This window comes from Halichoerus grypus, chromosome 9, assembly GCF_964656455.1.
Source record: "Halichoerus grypus chromosome 9, mHalGry1.hap1.1, whole genome shotgun sequence".
Lineage (NCBI taxonomy): Eukaryota > Metazoa > Chordata > Mammalia > Carnivora > Phocidae > Halichoerus > Halichoerus grypus.
This window is the reverse complement of record NC_135720.1, coordinates 101,454,980-101,480,103: the sequence shown is the minus strand read 5'-3', so window position 1 is coordinate 101,480,103 and position 25,124 is coordinate 101,454,980. Positions and strand designations below refer to the sequence as shown.

Here is a 25,124-nt window from a genome sequence, read left to right as displayed (position 1 = left end):
CATTTGTTTTGTTTGGCTTTGAATTTCTTAATATCTAGTCATACCATTCATTGCCTGTTTTCTTCACTCAGTTGCCCATCTTCCCCCCCACCCCCACCCAAGAAATGAAAGAAGCATTAGCTTCTGAGTCTTAAGGATGAGACCTCTGCATTTTCTTTGCTTGTTTAGGGCAAGAAATGAAGTGCTGCCTCTTTAATTGGCAGAAGCATGCAGGAGGAGCATACCTTTAATTTAGTGTTGGGATACCTCACTTGCACCCTGGCTGTTGTCTTATTGGAGACGGCAGCCTGCCTGAGATCCTCTAGCACTGAAATAATATCATCCAGCACGCATTTCTTATCCTGATTTTTCAACACACACAGATGGGAAAAAGTATAATTATAGCCCTTGTGGTTCACCTTCATTTCCAGCACGGCTCGGTGGGTCTGCAGGATCCCCTCAGCCTGGAGCAAAATATTGTCCCCGGGTGGGGAGAGGAGGATCACCCTGCCATACCTCCCAGGAGTGTGTAAGTCCGAATAGAGCTGGCTTTTGGACTGGTCCAGGGGGAAAAGGCTGCTGGCCAGGCTGCGCTCGATCTTGGCCAGGCTGTGGCTGGGAGCGACCAGGCGCTCCAGGTCGCCCTCGGGCTGGAAGCGGTTGAGCGCGCTGAGGCCGAAGGTGATGGTCAGGACTGCGGGCACGGTGAGGAAAAAGACCGGGTGCCGGCTCACGCACAAGCCCAGCCTGTGGCAGAACGACTGGAGCCCTCTGCGAAGCACCTGCCGCAGCATCCTCCACCAGATCCAGCTCGCAGGCGCTCCCGGCCGTCTTAAAAAGCACATGTGACATGTGTAAGCGCCGGGCTACCCCCCACTCCCCCATCCCACCCCCTCCGGGCCAGCCCCCTTCCCCACACCGCCGCCTCCCCACCCCCTCCGCGTTCACCCCCAACCACTCCGCCTGGTCTTTCCCCGGCCCCACCTCCATGCGCTCCTACTACTCTTTCAAACACTGCAGCAAGTTGCAGCAAGGCGGGCAAATATCGACAGCGCGCGTGGGGGCCCGCGGGGCCCACCCCTCCCCTACCTCCCCGCGCTCTTGCCTCCTCCCGCGCCCCTCTCACCGCATGAGCAGCGTTCCCTCGGTCTAGCCCTTCATCTCCGTGCTGCAGTCCCCCGGCCTCCCTCGCTGGAGGTGGTTCCGTGCGGAGCGTCCCACAGATGTGGATTTCCTCTCCGTCCTGATGGGGTTCGGTGCCTAACTGGAACCATGTGCCTCGGTGTTGTAAGAAGCAGGCATGTGCCCCATAAGGGGCGGGGGGGGGGCGGCGAGGAGAGAGACTAGAAGGGAGGGAGCGGTGGTGGGGGGGAGCTAAGCTTTTCTTTTTTTAAGATGCGGGCAGTTATTTTTAGAGTTTTGTTTTCCCTCTTCCCTCCTTGCTATAGTGAATGGAAGAGGAAACGGGTGAAGGTGCTGCTGGCCCATTGGAGCGCTGGCAATTAGAGCCTGAGGCGCGGGGCGTGGGGGGGGGGGCGTGGAGGGAGGGAGCTCGAGGGCTCCTGGAGGCAAGCCGCCTTTTTGCCCCTCCAGTTTCCCTGTGCCCTCGAATTCTGCTTTTCTGCTGAAGAAAAGGGAGCAAAGAGGATGATGCTGCATTTTTAACATACCACAAAGCATGTAAGGGATTTCCTTGCAACACCTTCCACGCTGTCATTCCACAGACTAGTGGGCTGCAGCCCAGGGCTGCCAGAGACCCCGTCTGTCGGTGGTGCGTTGGGGCTCTAGGAAATCTTTCCTAGCTGTGGTGATTGGAGAGGAGGCATTTGCCAGTAGCAGTCGCCTATGGCTTGGGGGCTGTGTGTGTATATGTGTGTGTATATGTGTGTGTGTCTTGCGTGTTGGTAGTGAAGATCCACAGGCAATGTGGGGTTTCCCATAAAATGTTACATTCACTTTCTGTGCTTGTGAAGTTTAGGACAAAAAGTTCTTAAAGCTGGTTTCAGTTCCCTTCCCCCATTCGCCCTTGCATCAGGTTTACTCTGATAGGAAGTGGACCAAGAGGCTATCTAATTTTCTCTTGTGAGTCGAATTCCAGAAACAAACATTTTGGGACTCCCATCACACAGTTTTTGCCTGAATAAAGAAGACTAGTTGTCTAGGGGGAAACACACTGGAGTCATTTGATGTGTAAAACTGTGTTTACTTCACCACAGAGGGAAGAAAACTCCCACCAGGTACAATTCATCCCTCAGTACCTACCACTGTGAAGGTGAGAAACTCTCACCTGCAGATCCCATCAACTTCAAAAGCTTTAATATTAATAAGCATGTGTGTGTGTGTATTTTATTTTTTACTGATGGGACCTTTCACAAGGCCCAATGTTCTGGAAAGAATATGAAGAAGTCTTGAAGACAAGTTCTCAATTTGGTTGTGAACTGGAGACCTGCCTTCCAAAGCTCCTGTTCTTTTTGCATTGACTTCATAGAGAAGATTGAGTTTCAAGAGATGATTCATTCACACTTTCTTAATCATAGTGAAAGGACCTGTTCTTCATCACATACTTAGCGATGTGCCCATCTATGCATACAAACAAGCTGAAGGACTCATCCTCTTAATAGATGCTTTTTATTTTTGCTAGTGGAATCAATTTTTCAGTTAGGAAATCAAAGAGACTGCAGAGAGCTAAAAAACAGGGGCAATGCTTAAGACTAATAGTTTAAAGGTAGTGTTACATACAAGATGAAAGAAAAACTCCAACCTTTTAAACTGAAAGTGACCTTGGTGACCGTTCAGTTTGCATCCCCACTGTGGGCAAGAATAGCTTTTATAATATTCTTGATGGCTCTCCACCCAGCCCACGCTTCTATACGGGATTTCAATTCTATTCTATTCTAATTATTCTATTCTATTCTATTCTATTCTATTCTATTCTATTCTATTCTATTCCATTCTATTCCATTCCACTCTATTTATTTGATGTTTTTTAAAAAAATATTTTATTTATTTATTTGAGAGAGAGAGAGAGAGCACAAGCGAGCATGAGTGGGGGGAGGGGTGGAGGGAGAGGGAGAAGCAGACTCCCCACTGGGCAGGGAGTCCAACAACATGGGGTTCAGTCCCAGGACCCCGAGATCATGACCTGAGGTGAAGGCAGATGCTTAACTGACTGGCCCACCCAGGCGCCCCTCAATGTTTTTATATCAGTATGGATTCATGGGTATTTATAAATATTTCTGTTGTGTTTGGGTTATAATTCAATACCACTCCATTTACTTTATTGCTCAAATTGTTCCAACTCTGTCCATTGGCTTCTGTCTCCCTTTGACATAACCCATTATTATTATTGGGTCCTTTAAAAAAAAAAAGTATCCCGTACTTTCTTGCACTGTAAGATACTCCAGGCTTGTCTTGTATCTTTCCTGCCGCAGTATCAGCCATTTCTCTAAGAAGCCCTGGTTTGTTCCGTTAGACGGTGGTATTAGAAGCAAAGATCTGGTGCTAACTGTGCTGCTTGCTGTGGTGGTGCCATCACTTCTAAGCCTTCTCGACTGACATCAAGGAAATACACAGCTGTACAGATCTTCCTTAACTTACTCTAGGGTTATGTCCTAATAACCCACAGTAAGTTGAAAATATTGTAAGTTCAAAATGCATTTAATACCCCTAAACTACCAAATTTATAGCTTAGTCTAGCCTACCTTAACATGTCGAGAACACTTACATTGGCCTACAGTTGGACAAAATCATTTAACATAAAACCTATTTTTTTTTAGACAGAGTGAGTGCACATGTGTATGGAGGGCGGGGGTGCAGAGTGAGGGGGTGAGAGAGAATCTTAAGCAGGCTCCATATGGAGCCCGACCACAGGGCTCAATCTCACAACCCTGAGATCATGACCTGAGCTGAAGTCAAGAGTCGGGCTCTCAACTGACTGAGCTACCCAGGTGTCCCAACATAAAGCCTATTTTATAATACAGTGTTGGATATCACATGTAAATTGATTGAATATGGTACTGAAAGTGAACAACAGAATGGTTGTAAGTGCATCGGTTGTTCACCCCCCTAATTGCATGGCTGACGGGGATTTGGGCTCACTGCCGTTGCCCAGCATCACCAGAGATTCTTACTGCCTGTGGCTAGCAAAATTCAAAGTCTGGTTTCTACTGAATGCATGCACAGCATCATGAAGTTGAAAAATCATATGTTGAGCTGTTGTAAATTGGGGACTGTCTATATACTAATCTGTGCATGTGTGTATCTATAAAAAGTTCTTTAGGGCGCCTGGGTGGCTCAGTCGTTAAGCGTCTGCCTTCAGCTCAGGTCATGATCCCAGGGTCCTGGGATCGAGCCCCGCATCGGGCTCCCAGCTCGGCGGGAAGCCTGCTTCTCCCTCTCCCACTCCCCCTGCTTGTGCTCTCTCTCTTGCTGTGTCTCTCTCTGTCAAATAAATAAATAAAATCTTTAAAAAAAAAAAAATGTTAAAAAAAAAAAAAGTTCTTTATATGGCTCTCCATATCTATATTAAGCTAAACATGGGTTTATACTTATGTCCTCTGACTCTAATCTGTTGCCACATGGATCATTGAAGCCTCTTTTCCATGCTTGCCTGTAACCTTTCACTTCAGGTGATTTTTAAATTGCTTTTCTATAATTAAAACATATTTTTATTGGAAAAAAATAGGGGAAAGAAGAAAAGCATGGTTCCTTAATTTTGATACTATAAAAAGCTAATGTCAAATACTATTATGGCTTCATTAGAAAGATGAAGTATATGTTCAAAAGAAGAGAAATGTTAGCAGTATTCCAGATTAACCTAGAGGAAGTTAATTTGCACTAAAATATCACTGGATATCAATCACATGATAATTCTAGCAAACCTGATTTAAAATAAAGCTTAATATAAAGCTGAAAGCCGTGCATTTAGAGCCCAATCAGTAAGAACACAAAAATCTGTGCTGTTTGGTACATATGGGTAGTGTCTTTTCTGATATGTGTTGGTCAATATCAGTTTTCAAGACTTGGAACCAAGTTGGAATTTATCCACTTGGCCTTTTGCAGGATAGGACACCAGAAAAACATGAATTTGCACTCAGAATGGCTGAGTTCTAGGCCAATTACACAAGTTACTTCCTGGGTGTTTTGGGCAAGACACCTGACTCTCTGATCCTGTTTCCTTATTTATGAACTTGGATTATGTTCTTTACCCACTTGTCAATTCATCCATATCACCATTCACCAAAACACTGCAATTCTTGTTGTATTAACTAATGCTGTAATGCTAGCGATTGCAACAAATAAACCTCTAAATGTTAGCGGTATAACACAATACAAGTTTCTATCTTGTTCAAGGTGAACAGTCCATTATGGATCTTCCTGCTTAGCAGGAAAATATAGACCTCAGTTCCACAAGTCATTCATCCACCTTTAACTCCTGGCTTCCAAGGACATTCCTGAGGTCATTTCCTAGCCAGCCAGCTACAAGAGGGAACCATCCTAGAGGAGCCCACCGGGGAGGTGTTTTTGACTCAGTCTGGAATAGCATACATCACGTCCTCTTACATCCTAAGATTAGAGTTTCGTCACAAGAGAGGCTGAATAATGCATTTTCACACAGAACTCATTCTACCACAGCCATCTCAAGCAATGCTGGCTTTGGGGCTTCAAGAAAATGTTCTTTGAACTTCTTTTGTGGTAGTTTTAAGGAGTTTGCATTGCACCACCCATACTCTTAGTCAGGCCTGTTGTATCTAGGAAAGGCACATTGGAGAGTACAGTTTTAAAGGCAGTTTTGGTCTTGATCATTTTGGGTGTTTCCAGCTGCAACTGTTTTAAACTGTAAGGACATTTCTTATCTAATACAACACAATGTTCGGAAGAATGATAGTTATAGAGCTTGTTAATTTAGAGGTTCAGGGGAGTCATTAAGAACCTAAGTCCTCTTTCTCATTCTGCTTTGCCTATCCCCAGAGCCTGAGCTTTGTGCTCGTTCTTGTCCACAGACCACACAACCAGACAAAACAAGATCCAGGAGAAGAAGCAGTTGCTTCTTTCTGTGCATCTCTTCTAAGAGTGGAGAAGCCTTCCCCAGAAGACCCCCAACGGATTTCCTCTTCAGTCTTATTTCTCATGCCATCTAAATCAATCACTGGTGAGAGGAACGTAACACAATAATTGGCTTAGACCAATCTGGACTCACTGTGGGGCTGGGAATGGAGCCAGCCTCCTCTCTGAGAACATTGTCATGTGGGAATTTATGTGGGGTTTACTTTGTTAGTTTGTTTTGTTTTATTTTGTTTTGAACAAAAGTTTCTTTAGGAAGAAGCATAATGTTATGGCAGGGATGTTTGGATGTTGGGCAGCTGACATTAACCTTGGATATTGAGTTTTTCGGCTTAGAGCAAATTAGTTTCTGGAGACCATACTTTTCTGAATGGAAAATAGACTCATTATCTGACAAAGGAATTGTTTTTTTGATTTGTAATCCATTTTTGTTAAAAGCTTTATAATATGACGCAGCAGAAGTCCAGTGATATTTGATATTTTAAAAATTACCTTTATTTCCATAGGGTACAAATATTCTTTGGGAAAATCCACTATCTCCAATCGCCATTTCTGTATGGGTAGGAAATGACAGACTGGAAATGGTTGAGGAGTTTATGAAAGCATCTTTATTTAATAAAAGCAATAGGAAGTTTAGATAGGATTTGCATTCATTGATAAGCAAAAATTCATCATAAATAAGACTGTGCATCAAATGTGGCTTAGAAGTTCAGTCTCCTTGTCATGTTGTTGCACCCTATGTGCTTAAAACAGAAAATAAACACCATTCTCTTTCCAATCGTAAAATAGTGTATCCGAAAAAGAAACAGATAAGTGTAGGCATCCATTATTATACCATTTATAAGTAAATCCTCAGTACCAAATTTTTGCCAGAACTAGTATTTTCCTATGGTGGAATTTAAGATTAAGTTCTAGAGGAGATTTCAAACATCAAGGTTTTCCTTTCTCTTAACTTTTAGTTAGGTTCTCCTCTTGCTTCACCTCTGTATCGCTTTGGTTCAGTCATTCCAGGTCAATATGCCTTAGATTTACATCTGTAAACTCATGGAAAGTAATAAAATTGGACTAAGTGATCATTACCTTGCCCTTCTGCTATGATTCCATAATCTTCTGGAAGTTGAGTTCATGGGGTTCATTTGCTAGGTTTGCTACATTTTAACAAGAGCAAACTTCCATTCCCTGCTGGAGTCCCTGCCTTGTTTTCCTGTTTACTCTTTGCACAATATCAAACAGAAAGTCCCTGAGGGTTGGGAGTGGCCCAGCACACAGGAGAATGCGAGCTTTGGTGTTAGTCTGGGAAAAGATAGAGAGGCTGGAAAAATACTTGGAATATTGTGGCCACGGGGGAATAGCTGGACTGAAGATGAAAGACTGCCTGCCAAAATACAGCTCCGTGCAGAGACTTATTGGACAATGCACAAAGATGACATGTTGCTTTGTACACATTCCATTTTCAATCATTTAAATAAAAATTTTCTTTTTTTTAAAGATTTTACTTATTTATTTGACAGAGAGAGACACAGCAAGAGAGGGAACACAAGCAGGGGGAGAGGGAGAGGGAGAAGCAGGCTTCCCATGGAGCAGGGAGCCCGACGCGGGACTCGACTCCAGAACCCTGGGACCACGACCCGAGCAGAAGGCAGACGCTTAACGACTGAGCCACCCAGGCGCCCTTAAATAAAAATTTTCTAATTTGGGAAGAAGTAGATCATACTTTTTTAAAAAAGATTTTATTTATTTATTTGACAGAAAGAGAGAGAACACAAGCAAGGGGAGCAGCAAGCAGAGGGAGAAGCAGGTTCCCTGCTGAGCAAGGAGCCCGACGTGGGGCTCCATCCCAGGACCCTGGGATCATGACCTGAGCTGAAGGCAGATGCTTAACTGACTGAGCCACCCAGACATCCCTAGATCTTACTTCTTTTTTTAAAATCACCTTTTAATTTTTTTCGTAAATCCAAATGTAATACAGATCAATCCGTTGGCTGTACAAAAAAAAACCTGAAGGATTTCCCCCAGTTTTGTTCCTTCCCTTTTGTCTTCCCTTCTTGCCTTCTTTCCAGTAGTAATTCTCTCTCTCTCTCTCTCTTTTTTTTAAATGTTCCTAGCAAGGTCTTCTTGAAATTACTCTGAAAAACATATTTCTCTCTTCTGGTTGAACTCAGTAGTATACTTCTCTCATATTGTTTGTTATAAAGTTACACATTTTCCAAAAAGTGTGGTGCTCATAATCAAATTGAGTTGGGGTTATCAACCTGGGATTTTAGTGGTGTTACGGCACCCAGAGAGAAACCTGCTCCTAAAGGACAAGTTGCTCATTAATTTCAGGTCTGACCGTGAAAATGCATCCTATTTCTTGACAAGGCAGTTCTCCCATCAGATCCTGGAAAAGAAAGAATTTTATGAAGCCAATCGTTGAGTGGAAGTGAGCATCAGATTCACTATGGAAGAGCTACTCTAGTGGGAAATCATTAGGGATGTCGCCCCGTGTTACAACTCCACATTTATTGCTGCATCATCAGATACCAACATTGATATCATTACAGAGAGCAACAGAAGATAACACTCCCTAGCTCTGTCTTTGCCCTGCACGGTCAGAGAGAAAGAGATATATAAGTACCAATAAGAGGGGCGCCTGCGTGGCTCAGTCCTTAAGCGTCTGCCTTCGGCTCAGGTCATGATCCCAGGGTCCTGGGATCGAGCCCTGCATCGGGCTCCCTGCTTCTCCCTCTCCCACTCCCCCTGCTTGTGTTCCTGCTCTTGCTGTGTCTCTCTCTGTCAAATAAATAAAATCTTAAAAAAAAAAAAAAGTACCAAGAAGAGAACTTGGGGAGGAGGCAGAAGGGTCGCATAAAATCACGATCTATCCCAGCAGGGAGGAGGATTATACCACTGACATTGTTAAAATGACAATGCATGGTGATAACACAAAGCAAACCAAATTTTAGTCAGTTTTATCATTTCTTTAAATTTTCTACAGCCAGCGCCCTTACTGCCTACACATGAGGTAGAGTGCTCCTACTGCCCTACCTTCTCCCACACTTGCTATACCACTGCTCTCAATACTTGCAACTGCGATTTCTGAGTAACTTTATATCCTGCATATCCAGTGCTGCATATTGCTGAAAAGATTGGGGTAGGTTTGCAGTCAGTATGGAATCACAATACGGAAGACTGAGCTGTTCCGCTCCCATGATTATGCCTGCCCCCATGATGACCCCCTTACCCCCACCCAGAATGGTATCAAAATCAAGGGGAGAGAAATGGAAGGGCCTGACCCCTGATGTAACAGGGCCTGCATACAACTTAATTGCAAATAGAGTTCTCTTGCTGAGGAAAACAGGCTTCTTCAAAAAAAAATATATATATAGAAGTGAAATGGCATTAGACAACAGACAAACTCAGACTATTTATAAGTGTGTTTGACATTCAAAAATTTGGTCTTCAGCCTGTCAAACAAGGTGAGGGATTCCACTGTGACCTTTGGGAAATTTTCAGCCTTTTAGCCAGGAAAATCGGTATAAACAAAATGAGTTAATATTCAAATGGAAAAAGTAAAAAAAAGCTGCCTATGACCATTCACATTTATACATAAACAACACATCTCTAGAACACATGTAGACTAAACATCTGGAGATTTAATTATCTTGTTGACATAGGCAAAATCAATAGGCATTTATAGAAACTGTCATGAAATCTTTCTGTGGGCCTTTGTCTTTGGCAAAGTGGCCCTCCTTTGCTGAGCAGTTGTGAAACTTAGGGCAGTCTTTATTCTGTTGTATTGAAATAATCTATGTCTCCCTCCTACACAGACTGCAGTCTTCATGAGGGCAATGCCTGTTACCCTCTGGTCTCGTACCTTCAGTTTCTAGCAGGAAACCTCACATACAATAAACACATAATAACGTAATAGCTACCTGACTCATCCCAGAATGGCTCTCCCAAAGTGAGAGACATATTAAAAAGAATAAATAAAAACTAAGGAAGATAGAAGTATAAATGTCGCTGAAGGTAAAACACAACAAATTACTTTTGAGCTATAGGTTTAGTCCTTGTGGTTGATGACTCCTGTTTGCCTTGTGTCTACTGTCCTTTTATTGTTGTTGTTCCTAAGCATCTCCTTGGCCCTTCTAGCTGCCCTGTCACCAGCCTCAGCCCTCCTGGTATTATCAGATTGTCTGCATCTTGGAGTTTATCTTTCCCATTCTCAGTTCTGTGCATTTCTGAGAACTGTTTCTCTTTTTGATGATTTTCAAGGTCTAAACAAAGTTTATTAAAGCTGGAGAGTATATTCAAGGGCAGGAATAGCAGAAGATGAGGCTGAAAGAATGAATAAGTACATGAATTAAAGAAGCCTGGAAACCTGGTTCCTTCAACATGCTGACCAAACAGAGACTTCCTGAATAACCAAAATGGGCAAACCCCTCCTGTGCCAGTTGTACAGGGCTGCTACTTTCATGGAGCTTATACGGTCGGGGGAGTCAAAGAGTTGGAGGGTTTTCCTCAGAGGTATGTGGAGCTACTGAAGTGTTACAAGAACAGATTGGGTTTTATTTTTTTTATTTTTTTTTATTATTTTTAAAGATTTTATTTATTTATTCATGAGAGACAGAGAGAAACAGAGGGAGAAGCAGGCTCCCAAGGAGCAGGAAGCCCGATGCGGGACTCGATCCCAGGACCCTGGCATCATGACCGGAGCCGAAGGCAGATGCTTAACCATCTGAGCCACCCAGGCACCCCAGATTGGGTTTTAGAATACAGCTGGGCTGCGGTATAGAGAATGAACTGGAAGGTGTTAAGAGTGAAGACTGGTTGATCTTACAGGAGGCTGAAACAGTTGTCTGAGCCATGACAAGAGCAGCCTGGACCAGGGTCCTACGGACAGGGATGGTGGAAGATGGAAGTATTCGTGAGTTACCTACAAGTGAAAAGAGAAATGATCTGGTGATGGAGTCTATGTGGATGTGTATGCTAAAAACAGGTAGTGTACCCCCTGAATGCACCTTTAAAGATAAGCAAGAAAGCAATGACAGAAACATTTCTGCTCTCTTTTAGGGGTGATGGCAATAGAGCATAACAGATATCTGGACTCTGGACACAGACACATCCAGGTTCAAGTCCGTCAACTCCCTACTCCGTCACCTTCGAGTGGTATTAGCTTGGCCAACTTATTTAACCACTGTACACTTTAGCCTTCTCATCTGTAACCGTGGGGTAAGAAAAGCTCACACCTTGCAGGCGATTGTGTGGATTCAGTGGGATACTGAATGTAAATATTCAAATACATTAATAGAAGCAGGATGCATATTATATGGGGTTATATAGGAATTATTAGATGTGCTTCTTGCTTTCAAAAGAGCTAAAATAAAGGAAGTACATAATTACTTGAAAGTAAAACATAGATAATTAACTTAAATTAACTTGCATATATTTAAAAGCTATATCTAAATATATATAGATATATTTAGATATTATTCATATGATTATAGACACTAGAAGGGATATAGTTTGGAGGGAGAAATTTACAATAATAGGCAGAGAAATAGCTTTGTTGAATGTTTACTGTAAGCTAAATATTATGCCTATTATTTTATATTCATTAATTCATAAATTACTAAGGAATCCTTGACATAAATATCTCTTACTCACTATTACAGATACCAGAACTGAGGTTCAGAGGATTAGGAATGACTGGAATTTTAAAGCAGGCCTGCCTACTTCAAAGCCCCTCTTCATTCAGATATTCAGGCTGCTCTGCATTTGTGTTCTTAGCCTATCTTGGATATTTCCTTGTTATAAAAAATTGTCTATCTATTGACTTTTCTTACTTCGCCTATTCATGTATCCAGGGAAAATATTCCACTTGCCTATGTCAGATTTGCCCCAGGAGAAAAAGGGCCTTTGCTTAAAGATTTCCCTTCTCTTAGTAGGAAGGGAAGGCTTTGTATAACCAGCAGAATTCAAAGGTCTTCTCTTCAGGAAATGAATGTAAAAGGAAGACATTAGAACAGGAGACTTAAAAGGAAAAACATGATATACAAAATATTGTTTTCAGGTCCTGTGAGATTTCATTCAATTTACATTTCATTCATTTAAGCTCTGGCCTGTTTGGTCAAGGGAGCAAACTTAGTAATTAGTTCTCTCAATTTTTTAGTCATTTCTTGTTTTATGAAGTATAATGCTTTCCTGATCAAAAGACAGCCTCCAGCATATATTTCTTTAAAAAAATAAACCGCATATACATATACTCGTGTGCAAATTCCATATTTTTACACTTCTACCAAAGTAAAATCTGGGGCGCTTGGGTGGCTCAGTTGGTTTAAGCCTCCAACTCTTGGTTTCTGCTCGGGTCATGATCTCAGGGTCAGGGGATTGAGTCCCAGTGTGGGGCTCCTTGCTGAGCTGGGAGTCTGCTTGTCTCCCTCTCCTTCTGTCCGCCCCCCAACTCATGCTCACTTTCTCTCTGTAAAGTAAATAAATAACTCTTAAAAGAATAAAATAAACCACATACACATATGTAATTCCATATTTTTACACTTTTATCAAAGTAAAATCAATTAGTGCATAGACCCTATGATGAAAAGCAAGAATCCCTGTTCCATATCTTCCTGTTCTCAGTCCCACTCCCGAGGGACAACCCCCATCATTTCTTCTTGAAGATTTCTCCATATCTTTAAACCATATTTATAGAGCTCTATTTCAGGATTAACCACAGTAGACTAAAGTCTCTTTTTATTGCTTCCTTAATGTTCCCACCAAATTAAGTCAATTTGTTTTATAAAACAACTTTTAATTATAGTTACATCTTTATAATACAGTAAATGTACATTATTAAAAATATTAAAATGTATATAATCAATGGCAATAAAAATAGCTACCATTTACATTTATCATAATATAATTTTAGTGCTAAATGGATTTACTCAAATTTATTTAACCATCCCCCTATTGGTACATACTTGGCTTAACTACAAATTTCTCCCTTTGTAAATGATGCTGAATAAACAAAACTGTTGCTAAATTTGAGCACACACATACTTTGTTTCCTAGACAAAATTTCCTGGCACAATTTTTCTTAAATGTGTTTGTTTGTTCATTTTCATTTTAATTTGTGAAACATTTTGTTAAACTTCCAGAAAGTCTGCACAAATTTATTTTTCTACCACAACATAAATCAGCAAATTTTTCTATAATGGGTCAGATAGTAAATATTTTAGGCTTATGGGCCAAAAGGCAAAATTGAGAATATTAGACAGGTATTTGTATAACAAGAGACAAATACACATTTCCATACATTTTTAATTAATGTAATTCAAAATAATAATAATAATAGTAACATACAATTTTTATAACATGAAGCTGCTAATGAAAAGAATGAATTTATTTTTTGGGTAATAACATTTTGCTCAATTGGATATGGTAGGCAGAATAATGAATGACCCATGAATATGTCAACATCCTAATCCTTATGTCCTTTATGCTATATAGCAGAAGGGAAGTTGCAGATATAATTGAGGTTATGGATGTTAATATAGGGATAGCAGCTTGGTTTATCCACGTGGGCCTATTCTAATTAAACAAGCTCTTAAAAACAGAGAGAATGCTTTTAGGCTGAAGTCAGGGAGATGCCGGGGAAGGAGAAATAGAGATTGAAAGCATGAAAGAGAGCAAACCTGTGGCTGGTGGAGGGGCCACATGGAAAGCATGAGAAAGAATGTGGGAAGTATCGAGGAGTCCCAGATTGGCCCCTGGCTGACAGAAATAAAGGAAATGAGGGCCCCAGTTTTATAACCAAAGGAATTGCGATTGTCCAACAGTCTGAATGAGCTTAGAAGTGGAAGCATTTCCAGAGCTTACAGAAAGGAACACAGCTTTGCTGGCACCTTGATTTTGGCCTTGTGAGATTTTCAGCTGTGAATCCAGGTGAGCTATGCTGTAACTCAGACTTCTGACTCATAAGGCTGTGAAGTAATAAGTGGGTATTGTTTTAAGCTACTAGTTGTGGTCATTTGTTATAGCAGCGATAGAAAATTCATACTTTGGGGTTTCAAATTTAGTGTTCTTGATCATCAAAATTGATTACAAATGTCCATCTGTTAATGTTGATCTGTAATGAGATTTTGTGTATATTTCATCTATGAAATGTCTTTTCCCACAGAGAGGTACTGATACTGATAACCTTCCACAAATGTAGTATTTTAATAGAATATATTCAATCTCTTGGAAGAAATTTATGGATTCTGTTAGGTTCTCGTCTTGATATTTGCTTTTTAACATGTCATTATATTGCAGAGGAATCATGTCCAATTGAAGGTATGGCAGAAGCTTCTTGGTTGCACCATTCAATGGATTATAAAATATGTATATATCCTTTGCCCATTCATGAAGGTTAAAAAAATGCTGCTGTAACTATAGTTTTAGCTCGGAACTGTGGTTTAGCCCACTTTACAATTTGTGTAAAAATGGAGATCCAGCTTATTGTTTTAACTTTTGACAGCACTGGTCTTATAAAGCACTTTGTTATTACTTGCTATTCAACCAAAATCAGTGTTATGGAAATGATTACACTGAAGTACACATTACGAAGGTAAGCACTCTGCCTGTTTCTTAAGGAACATTATCAAGTCCACAGCAAATGTGAATTTCAAAGCTGCTCAATGTTTGATGATAGTGGCTGAAAAAAAATTAAATTCTTGGTCCTAAATTCAAAATCACCCAAGTGACAATGGTTAAATCCACAAGAGTAAATGAAGTTCATTATTGACACAACTGGTTCGACAACATAGATTCAAGTACTTTCAGCAGAGGACCTGCAGATGAATGATGCAATGAATAACCATAGGCTTTAAACACCTTACCTTTTCATAAGCTTTGTGAATTTGTTGGGAGGGGGGAAGCCCTTTTTCTGCTTCACGCATATTTTTACCACTATCAGTTTTAACACATCTTAGCAGATTCCACTTCAGGTTGTTGTGTATGAGTGTTTTCTCAACTTCTTTGAAACTATTTCCACCTGTATTTACTCCACACAGATTATTCACAAAGGTCACTTTTCAGTCACTCCAAATGCATCATTGACTTCACTAATAAGCAACAACTAACCAGTATTGTCAATATCTTTTGACTAATGAAGAGCCAAGGAAAACCACTCAAGATAATTTGCCTTGTTTTTAATTGACTATTGATGTTGCTTCCAATGTTTTCAACTCTTTGAGCAACTGTTCTTGCCAAATAGTTGACAATTTTAACTACTTTCTCTGGCTACATTTCTTTAATTGATAAGTCAAAATTGGTAAATGCATTCTCTTGTTTGGCTAATAAATGAGCTGCTCAGAAATTTAGTTGCAGCCTCATTTTTGTTTTTTATTTTTGTGAAGAAATTCTGTTGTAATGAGACATTTTATTTAAATGCTTCTACTTTTTTTCCCGATTGTTGTTTTCCCATGAGTTGGGAGATGTAAATGCGTAGTATGGAAATATCAACACTTATTTAACATTGTGATAGTGTCGTTGCTTAATACAAAGATATTTTGCCATCTAATTTGATAATGAAATAATCCACACTCTACTGTACCTTAAGACTGAATTATTCTTCTTTTTACATCACATACATGAGTAATAAAACAAATGTTGTGGTGCAGCGATAGGCATAACACCAGAAATATTGTAGAATTATAACTGTGATTTGTAGTGAACCAAGCAGCTGTGCAAAGCAGTGAGCATGCAACATATGGTCTGTGTCACAACTATTCAGCTCTGTTGTTGGAGCACAAAAGCAGCCCCAAGCAATAGGTAAATGAGCCTGGCTATGTTCTAATAAAACTTTAATTAGGGACACTAACATTTAAGTCTCATATAATTTTCATATGGCATAGATTACTACTTTTCTTTTGATTTTACTTCAGCAGTTTAAAAAGGAAAAACTCATTCTTAGCTCATAATCTATATAAAAACAGAAAGAAGTCTGGATTTGGCTTTTGTGCTGGAGTTTGCAGACCCCCCATACTAGAAGAATATGTTTTAATAAAAAAATCAAAATACTTAGATAAGCTGAAACCATGAAATATTCACCATCTGTCTTTTTGTGATTTACTTCAGTGGGAAATAGTAGGGAAGAATGGGTATTATGGAGGTGAAAGGAAAGACATGTTCACTTCTTTCTCAGGGCACATCTGCTTACAAACAAACTAATAAACTAAATTCTGTGTCTAGTATGAATAGGGGGCACTAGAATAATGTAAATGAAAAATGACATTTGGATGTTTTCCCCTTATGTTTTCTTACTTAAGTGGGGGGAAAAGCTTCAAATCAAGAATGTGAGAATGTCTGTGGAGAAAAACATCACACATCTAGAAATAATCATTCCCACCGTGATTCTCTGTGGTTACTATGTGACTTTTGTTTTTTATCATTTGCACAAATGACAAAATTTGTCCTGTCATTTTTATTCATCTTCTTCTCTAAAAGTACAAATAAGGAAAATTTATTTACATTAATGTCTAAGTCTTTGTTTTGATATCATTTTCAAAATGATATCATAAAAACAAAAGAGCTGTTTGTTCCAAAATGGGGCTTTAAGCAGAGATGGAGCAGCTTAGTATTTAAAGCATTGGAATGAGAGACCTGGTAGCTGCTGCCAATTCCACTTCCATCATTGACCCACCTACTCCTAGAGCCCTCCCTGTTCCCCTCTAAGCCTGTCTTTATGTAGTGATGTAACACTGCATTTGTTAATGATGTTAATCATAAGTAACATTTATGGGACCCTTATTAAGAGCCAGGACCTTTGCATATACTGTTTTGCTTAACCCTCACAAAAGTCCTGGGTGGGCAGTATCAATTGTTCTACCTTTCCAGAAGAATTGAGGCTCCAAGAAGATACGTTACTTTCTTAAGGTCTCAAAGCCACTAGATGGCAGAGCCTGGATTCAAATTCAGGTCTATCTTGCCTCAAAGCCTATATCATGCTTCTGAAGAGAAAGCAGATAAGGCAAATGAAAAAGTCACAACTATCTAAAAAGAATTAGCCTGCTATTAAGTGATCTATCATTTCCTTCAGCTCTCAATTATTAATTAGTTAGGCATCCAAGACAAGGGTCAATTGTAATGACAATTATTTCTACTGTCATTGGAACTGTTATTTGGTAGCCTCTTCTGAAGTTAAATCTCAGATAAAATGTATAATAGACAGAACATATTGATGTAACTTCTTGGTTAAAATATAAATACTATTTTGTAGTATGCAATCCAGTTGATTGCAATAAGTTGAGTGTATAATAATTATTTCAGAATCAAAATGATCTTTTGAGTGGGTATGTTAGGTTGCAAGACCATCAACAGAAAACTCAGGGTCTTGGATGACTTGTCGTTTCTTATAAGAAATTTTACAGGGTATAATTCAGTGTTTGGTTGATCAGATAAAATATGAAACAATACTCTTTTTATTTTTCAGAGGTCTCCATCGATAGCACTTCCATGTCCCCCAGTTGGAAGGGTGGGCCTCTCCATTCAATATTGATTGATTGCCTCATTTAGCATAGGTTAGCTCCTCAACAAATATGTTGATTTGATTTAAGAAAAACTATTTTGTGAAAACTCTATGTTCTACAATGGATGATTTATAGTTTACAGTGCTTCCTTTCTTCATAAAAGCAATTGACTTTTTGCCCTCTGTTTAAGGACTATCATTCGATTGTGTTAAAGATGACCACAGAATGGATCAAACAGAATCAGTGCATGAAATGAAGACTCATAAGTCTGAATGATTGTGTAAATGTGAATATGAGTTGTTGAAGATGACTTGAAATAATATTCAAAGCTGTGATAAAAAATTCAGTGAAGTCCAACATATCTTTTTAAGAATATCATTAAGTGTTTGAGGGACTAAAAGACTATAGTTTCAGTGTAGTGAAGACTATAGTTTCAGTGTAGTGAAAATGTACATATTTCACAAAGTAAAGTCTTTCCTCCCAATACATAGGTTTTGCCCAAATTTCTGGCTTAAAAAAATGTGGGTAGCTATCATTCTGGTGCAATCTTGCCCATGTTGGAGACAGAGGTATACTGATGCCATAATGGGAGGAAATCAATAGTAGCAAGGCCAGATAAGGCAGAAATTCCCAAGAAGACCGATATTAACTAAATATTAATGAAAGCAGAATAATTTACAATGTACTTATTCTGGGACAGACATGGTTTTAAGGATGCTCTAAATATTATTTATTTAATACTTTCCATAATACTGGACTCTGAAAACTCTGGAAAGTTAATTGTCACTAATTAAGTGGTGGATTGGTTATATAAAGTCTATAAGTCAGTTTCCATAAAACAAAGAAGAATCACCACTAGGTATACCCAGGTTGAACTTTTTGTTTTAACAGATTCTAATGATTTGTAATAAAATATTAACACATTAATGTATTTAATCAGTCATAGTAAAGACATCTAATAATCATATTTATATAAGACATGATTGGAATTCAGTGAGAATGAACATATAGATTATTGGTATAATTTTGGCACTCACTGTCATAGCCCCCATTGTTGAAATGTACTCTTGTATGAGATTTTGTAATTTCTTTTTGTTCTTAAATTTGAATTCCCTTCATCAGCACTGCACATAGAGTAGATATTTCTCATTCAGCAGGTTGAGAAAAATCTTTTCATCATGAGAACATTCAATGCATTTATCAATTGCATTAAAAATTCTTATTCCCCATGTATAAATTGAAATCTTACGTCTCACATGTGTTCCATCTTATGCCTCCCATGTTGATTATAGCCTGTTAATTGTTCACATCCTGCACTACCACATGACTGCTTTGCTTTTCATCTTTATCTGTTTTCTTTTTTAAATATTGTCCATCTGCCTTCTTTGATACAGAAGTGGTTTTTGTTGAAAAGTCAATTTTAGATATCCTTTAATGTTTTGTCACTGCTTTTCTATAGTTTCTCTGAGCTATTTCATAAATTTTAGTCCATTTAATACTTTGTACTATATTAAACTTTGATTTAGTTAATAAGTATTCAGAACTTTCCTGTTATTATAAAAAATAATTATTGTCTGTTTAAGATTGAAATAGGTAGTTTAATGTTAGTTAGAAATTGCAAACTTATTTATGAACGACATGCATTCAGAAATGCACACAAATCTTATAGTTATTACCCATCTATTATCTTTTCTGTCAATATTTATAAATTAACAAGAGCTGTTTTTGCCTGATCATTGGATATTTGATTGGAGGGTAAGTCATTCCCAGGGAAGCTTATGAAAATATTGTTCCTTCATAGAAAATAGCTGCTATCTTCAAAGGCTACTTAACTTACATTGTCTTTAATCCTCATGGCAACCCCACCAAGTAAGTATTTTTTAGTGCCATTTTGTAGCAGGCTCAGAGAGGTCATCTTATAATAATTATCTGCTCTTGGATTTGAACTGAAATCTGCCTGATGTGAAAACCTACAATTTTTCTACACCAGGCTGCAAAAGAACCCAAAATCTCAGAAGGGGAAAAAAAACTATTCTATGAGAAAATCAGGTTGCCAGGGACTGCAGAATTCCTATCCGTCATCATCCCTCCAGGCATGGGGCCGGCCGCACAATTATGCAGACAATAACTCATAATGTAGAATGGGCATTGGTACCTAACTGGAATCCCGTAAATGTTTGAATTGCTAAAAGAACTCATGTGGAATATTCTTCAACTCCCACTTCAGTCTTGGCTTTGATTGCTTTATTCTTTTTTTTTTTTTAATAGTTCCTTTTCATTAAAAATTTTTTAAATTTTTTATTGTTATGTTAATCACCATACATTACATCATTAGTTTTTGATGTAGTGTTCCATGATTCATTGTTTGTGCATAACACCCAGTGCTCCATGCAGAATGTGCCCTCTTTAATACCCATCACCAGGCTAACCCATCCTCCCACCCCCCTCCCCTCTAGAACCCTCAGTTTGTTTTTCAGAGTCCATTGTCTCTCATGGTTCATCTCCCCCTCCGATTTCCCCCCCTTCATTCTTCCTCTCCTGCTATCTTCTTCTTCTTTTTTTTTTCTTAACATATATTGCATTATTTGTTTCAGAGGTACAGATCTGTGATTCAACAGTCTTGCACAATTCACAGCGCTCACCATAGCACATACCCTCCCCAATGTCTATCACCCAGCCACCCCATCCCTCCCACCCCACCCCCCACTCCAGCAACCCTCAGTTTGTTTCCTGAGATTAAGAATTCCTCATATCAGTGAGGTCATATGATACATGTCTTTCTCTGATTGACTTATTTCGCTCAGCATAACACCCTCCAGTTCCATTCATGTCGTTGTAAATGGCAAGATCTCATTCCTTTTGATGGCTGCATATTTATTCTTGACAGAAATGTCCACAACATGTGTTTAGCCATCCTTTAAAAGAGCATTCTCCCATAGTATTTAAAAAGAGTCAATTTTCCACAGCTTTAATTCACACCAAGTTTTCAGTTGTACACTCACCATATAAACAAGTGTCTAGGATAACCAATTTTTCTATTAAAATTTTCTTGAAAATTCTGCAATAAGCAATTTCTGATAGTGCCTGTATTAGGAAAGCTTACCATCTCCTTTTGGGTTGCCAGTATCCAACAGCAAGATAAATCTGGGCAAAAGTACTATAATTTAGGACAATTGGTGAAGGAAAATGTGGATAGACAGCATCTTTATATTTAAACACATTTTAGTTACTCACTTTAATCTTTTATTTTTATTTATTTATTATTTTTTTAAAGATTTTGTTTATTTATTTGACAGAGAGAGACACAGCGAGAGAGGGAACACAAGCAAGGGGAGTGGGAGAGGGAGAAGCAGGCTTCCTGCGGAGCAGGGAGCCCGATGCAGGGCTCGATCCCAGGACCCTGGGATCATGACCTGAGCCGAAGGCAGATGCTTAACGACTGAGCCACCCAGGCGCCACCCCTCACTTTTATCTTTTAAAATTTTGGTAGCTTTTACTCTCCTTTACCTAAAACAAAAAGCATTATTTTTTTTTCATTATTCAACATCTGGTGATGGCAATAATAACAATGAAACTATGCAAGACATGCTTCAGAGTGTAGAGCAGTGGTACTCAAAATATGGACCTCAATTAGTCAGCCAAACATTACCTGGGAGCTTGTGAGATGTACAAATTCTCAGGCTCCACCTTAGACCTCCTGAATCAGAATCTCTGCAGAGAGTCTGGGGCAGGGCCCTGGAATCTGTGTTTAATCAAGCCCTGCAGGTGATTCTGATGCATGCTAGAGTTTGAGGAGCATTGCTGTGGAACACTGCTACATGAGGTCCTCAGACTGGCTTGAATGCAGAATCATATCTCATTAGTGGGGCACCTGGGTGGCTCAGTCGGTTAAGCAATTGACTCTTGGTTTTGGCTCAGGTCATGATTTCAGGGTCTTGAGATCGAGCCCCTCATTGGGCTCCACATTCAGCGTGGAGTCTTCTTGTCCCTCTCCCTCTTCTCCTTCCCCTGCTCTCTCTCTCTCTCTCTCATAAATAAATAAAAAATTAAAAAAAATCTTGCTAGACAACTAACTCCAATATATTCCATACATATCTCCTGTCTTAAAATTGTGGATGTTCATCTACTGTGAACAAAAAGGGCTCTCTGAATTTGATGATTTTATTTATTTTTTGTTTTATTATTTATTTTAAAATTTTTTTATTTTATTATGTTATGTTAATCGCCATACATTACATCATTAGGTTTTGATGTAGTGTTCCATGATTCATTGTTTGCACATAACACCCAGTGCTCCATGCAGTACATGCCCTCTTTAATACCCAGCACCAGGCTGACCCATACGCCCATCCCCCTCCCTTCTAGAACCCTCAGTTTGTTTTTCAGAGTCCATAGTCTCTTATGGTTCATCTCCCCCTCTGATTTTTCCCCCTTCATTTTTCCCTTCCTACTATCTTCTTTTTTTTTACCATACAATGTATTATTTGTTTCAGAGGTACAGGTCTGTGAATTTGATGATTTTAAATCTAATCGTGCCATTTCATATATATGGAAAACAAAACCTAGAGAGGAATGAAAATAATAGTTCACTGATGGGCTAAGTCTACTGACTATGGGTCCTTTACCTTCTCCAGATGGTGTGGTGGAGCTCGTGCCAGCCTTTCCAGGGTTGGTGTATGATACCTCCTTTGCTGGCCTTGCCAAGTGCTAGATTATCCACTTCTCTTAATCTTTTGGAGTAAAGCACTGCTGGCTTCATCAACACGCAGCCATGGAATTCATTACACCTCCATCAGTTTGCATTGAGACTAGAATTAATTTATAAGATAATAAGAGGTGATGAAAGTAGCATTGATTAGGAGTCACAGGTCTGCTACTCAGCCCTGGTATAACTATGTATAAATTGTGATTTTTGATAGTCCACTGACTGCTCTGAGGCTTAGTTTATTGATATGAGAAATATGAAAAACAATGAATTAGTAAGGTTAAGTTGTCTTGAATTCTAACTCAATGATTCAGTAATCCCTTCAGTTTCTTGGGTGGTTGGAATGCGGTCATCAGACAAGTTTGCTTTGATGGGCAGAAGGAGTCAGGCAAGGAAAGGTTCAGCATGAAGGGGAAGTCTTTGGGGATACATCATGCAGGCAGGTGCCCAGAGACAGCACCAATCCTCATCCCTGGCTTGTGAATGGGCTCTAATAGGGCCACCAAGGCAAAATCCTTTCATGGACTCTTTTCTGTAAACATTAGTGTTTATGTGCCTGTTACCACTTCCTTGTTTGAATTTCAGGAATATATGGACTATCCACTCACCATGATTTCTGGCCCCATTAGTGGGATTCTTGTTCCCTTTTCCCCTTTCTGAAATGTGTTGGGCACAGGCAGAGCTGGGGACACTGGCAGCAGCTATCCCAAGGCACAACAGATTTCCCTGGCATGCTTCATTTAATAAAAATAGTTCTGGCACTAGCATAAAACCTTTCATCCTTGAGTCTCAAATTATTTCACAAACATTTATTCTTACAGAATTCCTGCAAGGCACATGTTATAGAGTCACAGATTCATGAAGACTTGGAGATGAAGGGAACTTCAGAGATCATTCACTTCAAATCACTTCATTTTCAGGTGAAAAAATTGAAATCCCAAAAAGTGAAGTGACTTACCCAAGTAGTTCTCTTCTTTAAAATGTGAAAGCAGTAGGTGGATGATTCCAAGCCATAGAATGCATTTTAAATTATTGTATGAATTAAACTTTAAATTTTATTTACTCTAGCTTTGGGAGGAAATTCAGTCCATCTTTTTAAAGGCAGCCCTAAGGGGGTAGAGAATTGGGTAGAGATGGGTTAATAAAATGATGTGTCAGTAATGAGTGATAATTTAAAGTAGTATACGAGTGAGCAGAAGAAACAAAGTTATTTCTACTCATTTAATTTGACGGTGTAGAATGGAAAAAATTGCTAGAAATGAATCTCTCTTTACTGAATCTGACAACCTCTTCTCCTATCTTTAATCCTAGATAGATCCAACCCCCCCCTTACAACATTGTTACCCCCTTTTCTCACCTCCATATATTAATCATCTGCCACTTTAAAGGATGAAGGAATTTCAGGGCGCATGGCTGACTCAGTCGGTAAAGCATGCAACTCTTGATCTTGGGGTTGTAAGTTCGAGCCCCACATTGGGTGTAGAGATTACTTAAAAAAATAAAAATCTTTAAAAAGTAAAGGATGAAAGAGTTTGGAAGGAGAATAAGGAAATTGACCCAGAAAGAGACCTGCTGATCCACAAGGAGAAGTGGTGGGAAGATCACCATGGAACATTTTGCACCTGTTCAAAGAAGGGACAATGACACAAAAGCTACTCAGATAATATTGATCCCATGGGTGAAAGGCATTTTCAGAGATTCAAAGCTGCCACTTGAGAGTTCACAGGCAATAGGAAGATATCTTATGTATACTTAACCCTACCACAAAGTTAATGAGACTAAATGCACAGTAGTGGTGCAAATGAAGTGCTATGGGAGCACATGGAAAGCATAAGACTTTGAAATGGGTGGGTTTGGAGAGACTGGGGAAAGAATTCAAAGTGAGGCTAGAAAAAAATGGTTGGTAAAAATGAGATTGATAGGGAGGGGACATTCCAGATAAAAAGGAATATATTTGGGGCGCCTGGGTGTCTCAGTCATTAAGCGTCTGCCTTCGGCTCAGGTCATGATCCCTGAGTCCTGGGATCGAGTCCTGCATCGGGCTCCCCACTCCGCGGGAAGCCTGTTTCTTCCTCTCCCACTCCCCCTGCTTGTGTTCCCTCTCTCGCTGTGTCTCTTTCTGTCAAATAAATAAATAAAAATCTTTAAAATAATAAAAAAGAAATATATTTTCTCAGAAGCATCATGTTCTTTCTTTCCTGAAAGACAAAGACAAAGAGGAGAGAGTCTCAGGGATGCATGGCAGTATTATGGTACAGCCAAAGGACTAATTTGTGGGAAGTAATGCAAGTAAATGAAGATATGAATCATGACTATTGACAATGAGGAAGTTCTACTGGAGGGAACTTATTTGGAGCATCTGGGGAGAATTTACTGCTGGATGGATGGATAAAATGAAGAAAGGGGAAATAGGCTTACATTACAGGGAAAATGGAGAAATACTGAGATCAGGTAGTATTTATTTGGAAATATTGAGACAGGAAGTCTGCAAAGGCCCCACTTCATGTTGTGTAATACAATCAACTAAGAACAGCATTGACAGAACATTAGATGACATATGGATTTGAACAGACCATAAAATGACTTCACCTCTCTAAATTCTTTGGGCTAGCTTTTTAAAGCCTTATTTTCTAAGAGATATGATTGAATCTAGAAATGTATATCTCAAAGGACAATACAATAGAAGGGATCTGATTGATGGCCTAAGAAAATGAGGAAGAGTTAGGGTAATGCAATAAATCTGAGTCAACGATGGTAATAGTTTAAGATAAATGGGGTATGTCCCCCTTGAAATCATAGCAGATTAGAGCAAATAGTGACTTTAGGAATTATTATTGATATGCATAACAGCATAGATGAGTCTCAAAATAATTATATTGGGTGAGAGAAGC

The 25,124-nt window shown here is 39.4% G+C and overlaps 1 protein-coding gene and 1 long non-coding RNA gene across 7 annotated transcripts in view; one reads left to right on the top strand and one right to left on the bottom strand.

The window, feature by feature from the left end:
• The window catches only part of PTCHD4 (patched domain containing 4), a 184,858-nt gene extending 183,587 nt beyond the window's left edge, over nucleotides 1-1,271 (bottom strand). Inside the window, exons 1-2 of one of the 4 annotated variants that reach the window (XM_036109319.2) lie at nucleotides 1,106-1,271; nucleotides 225-810 (exon numbers count right to left, since the gene is read on the bottom strand). In XM_036109319.2, coding sequence (XP_035965212.1) covers nucleotides 225-810; nucleotides 1,106-1,110 — 591 coding nt within the window. In that variant the 5' untranslated portion in view covers nucleotides 1,111-1,271. Of the gene's footprint in view, nucleotides 1-224; nucleotides 825-963; nucleotides 1,040-1,105 lie in introns of those variants that run through there. The other 3 variants (XM_036109387.2, XM_036109240.2, XM_036109466.2) reach the window with 3 other exon arrangements.
• On the top strand, nucleotides 713-24,397 carry LOC118546666 (uncharacterized). 3 transcript variants are annotated; one of them, XR_013441247.1, is made up of 6 exons: nucleotides 713-833; nucleotides 3,452-3,603; nucleotides 5,950-6,130; nucleotides 10,297-11,020; nucleotides 23,055-23,153; nucleotides 23,545-24,397. It is a non-coding gene; the product is annotated as an uncharacterized LOC118546666 (long non-coding RNA). The 3 variants fall into 3 exon arrangements; XR_013441246.1 differs by having other exon boundaries at nucleotides 23,055-23,177; XR_004922729.2 differs by lacking the exons at nucleotides 23,055-23,153; nucleotides 23,545-24,397 and adding exons at nucleotides 11,095-11,253; nucleotides 11,697-15,939.
• Nucleotides 24,398-25,124: the final 727 nt, after the last annotated feature.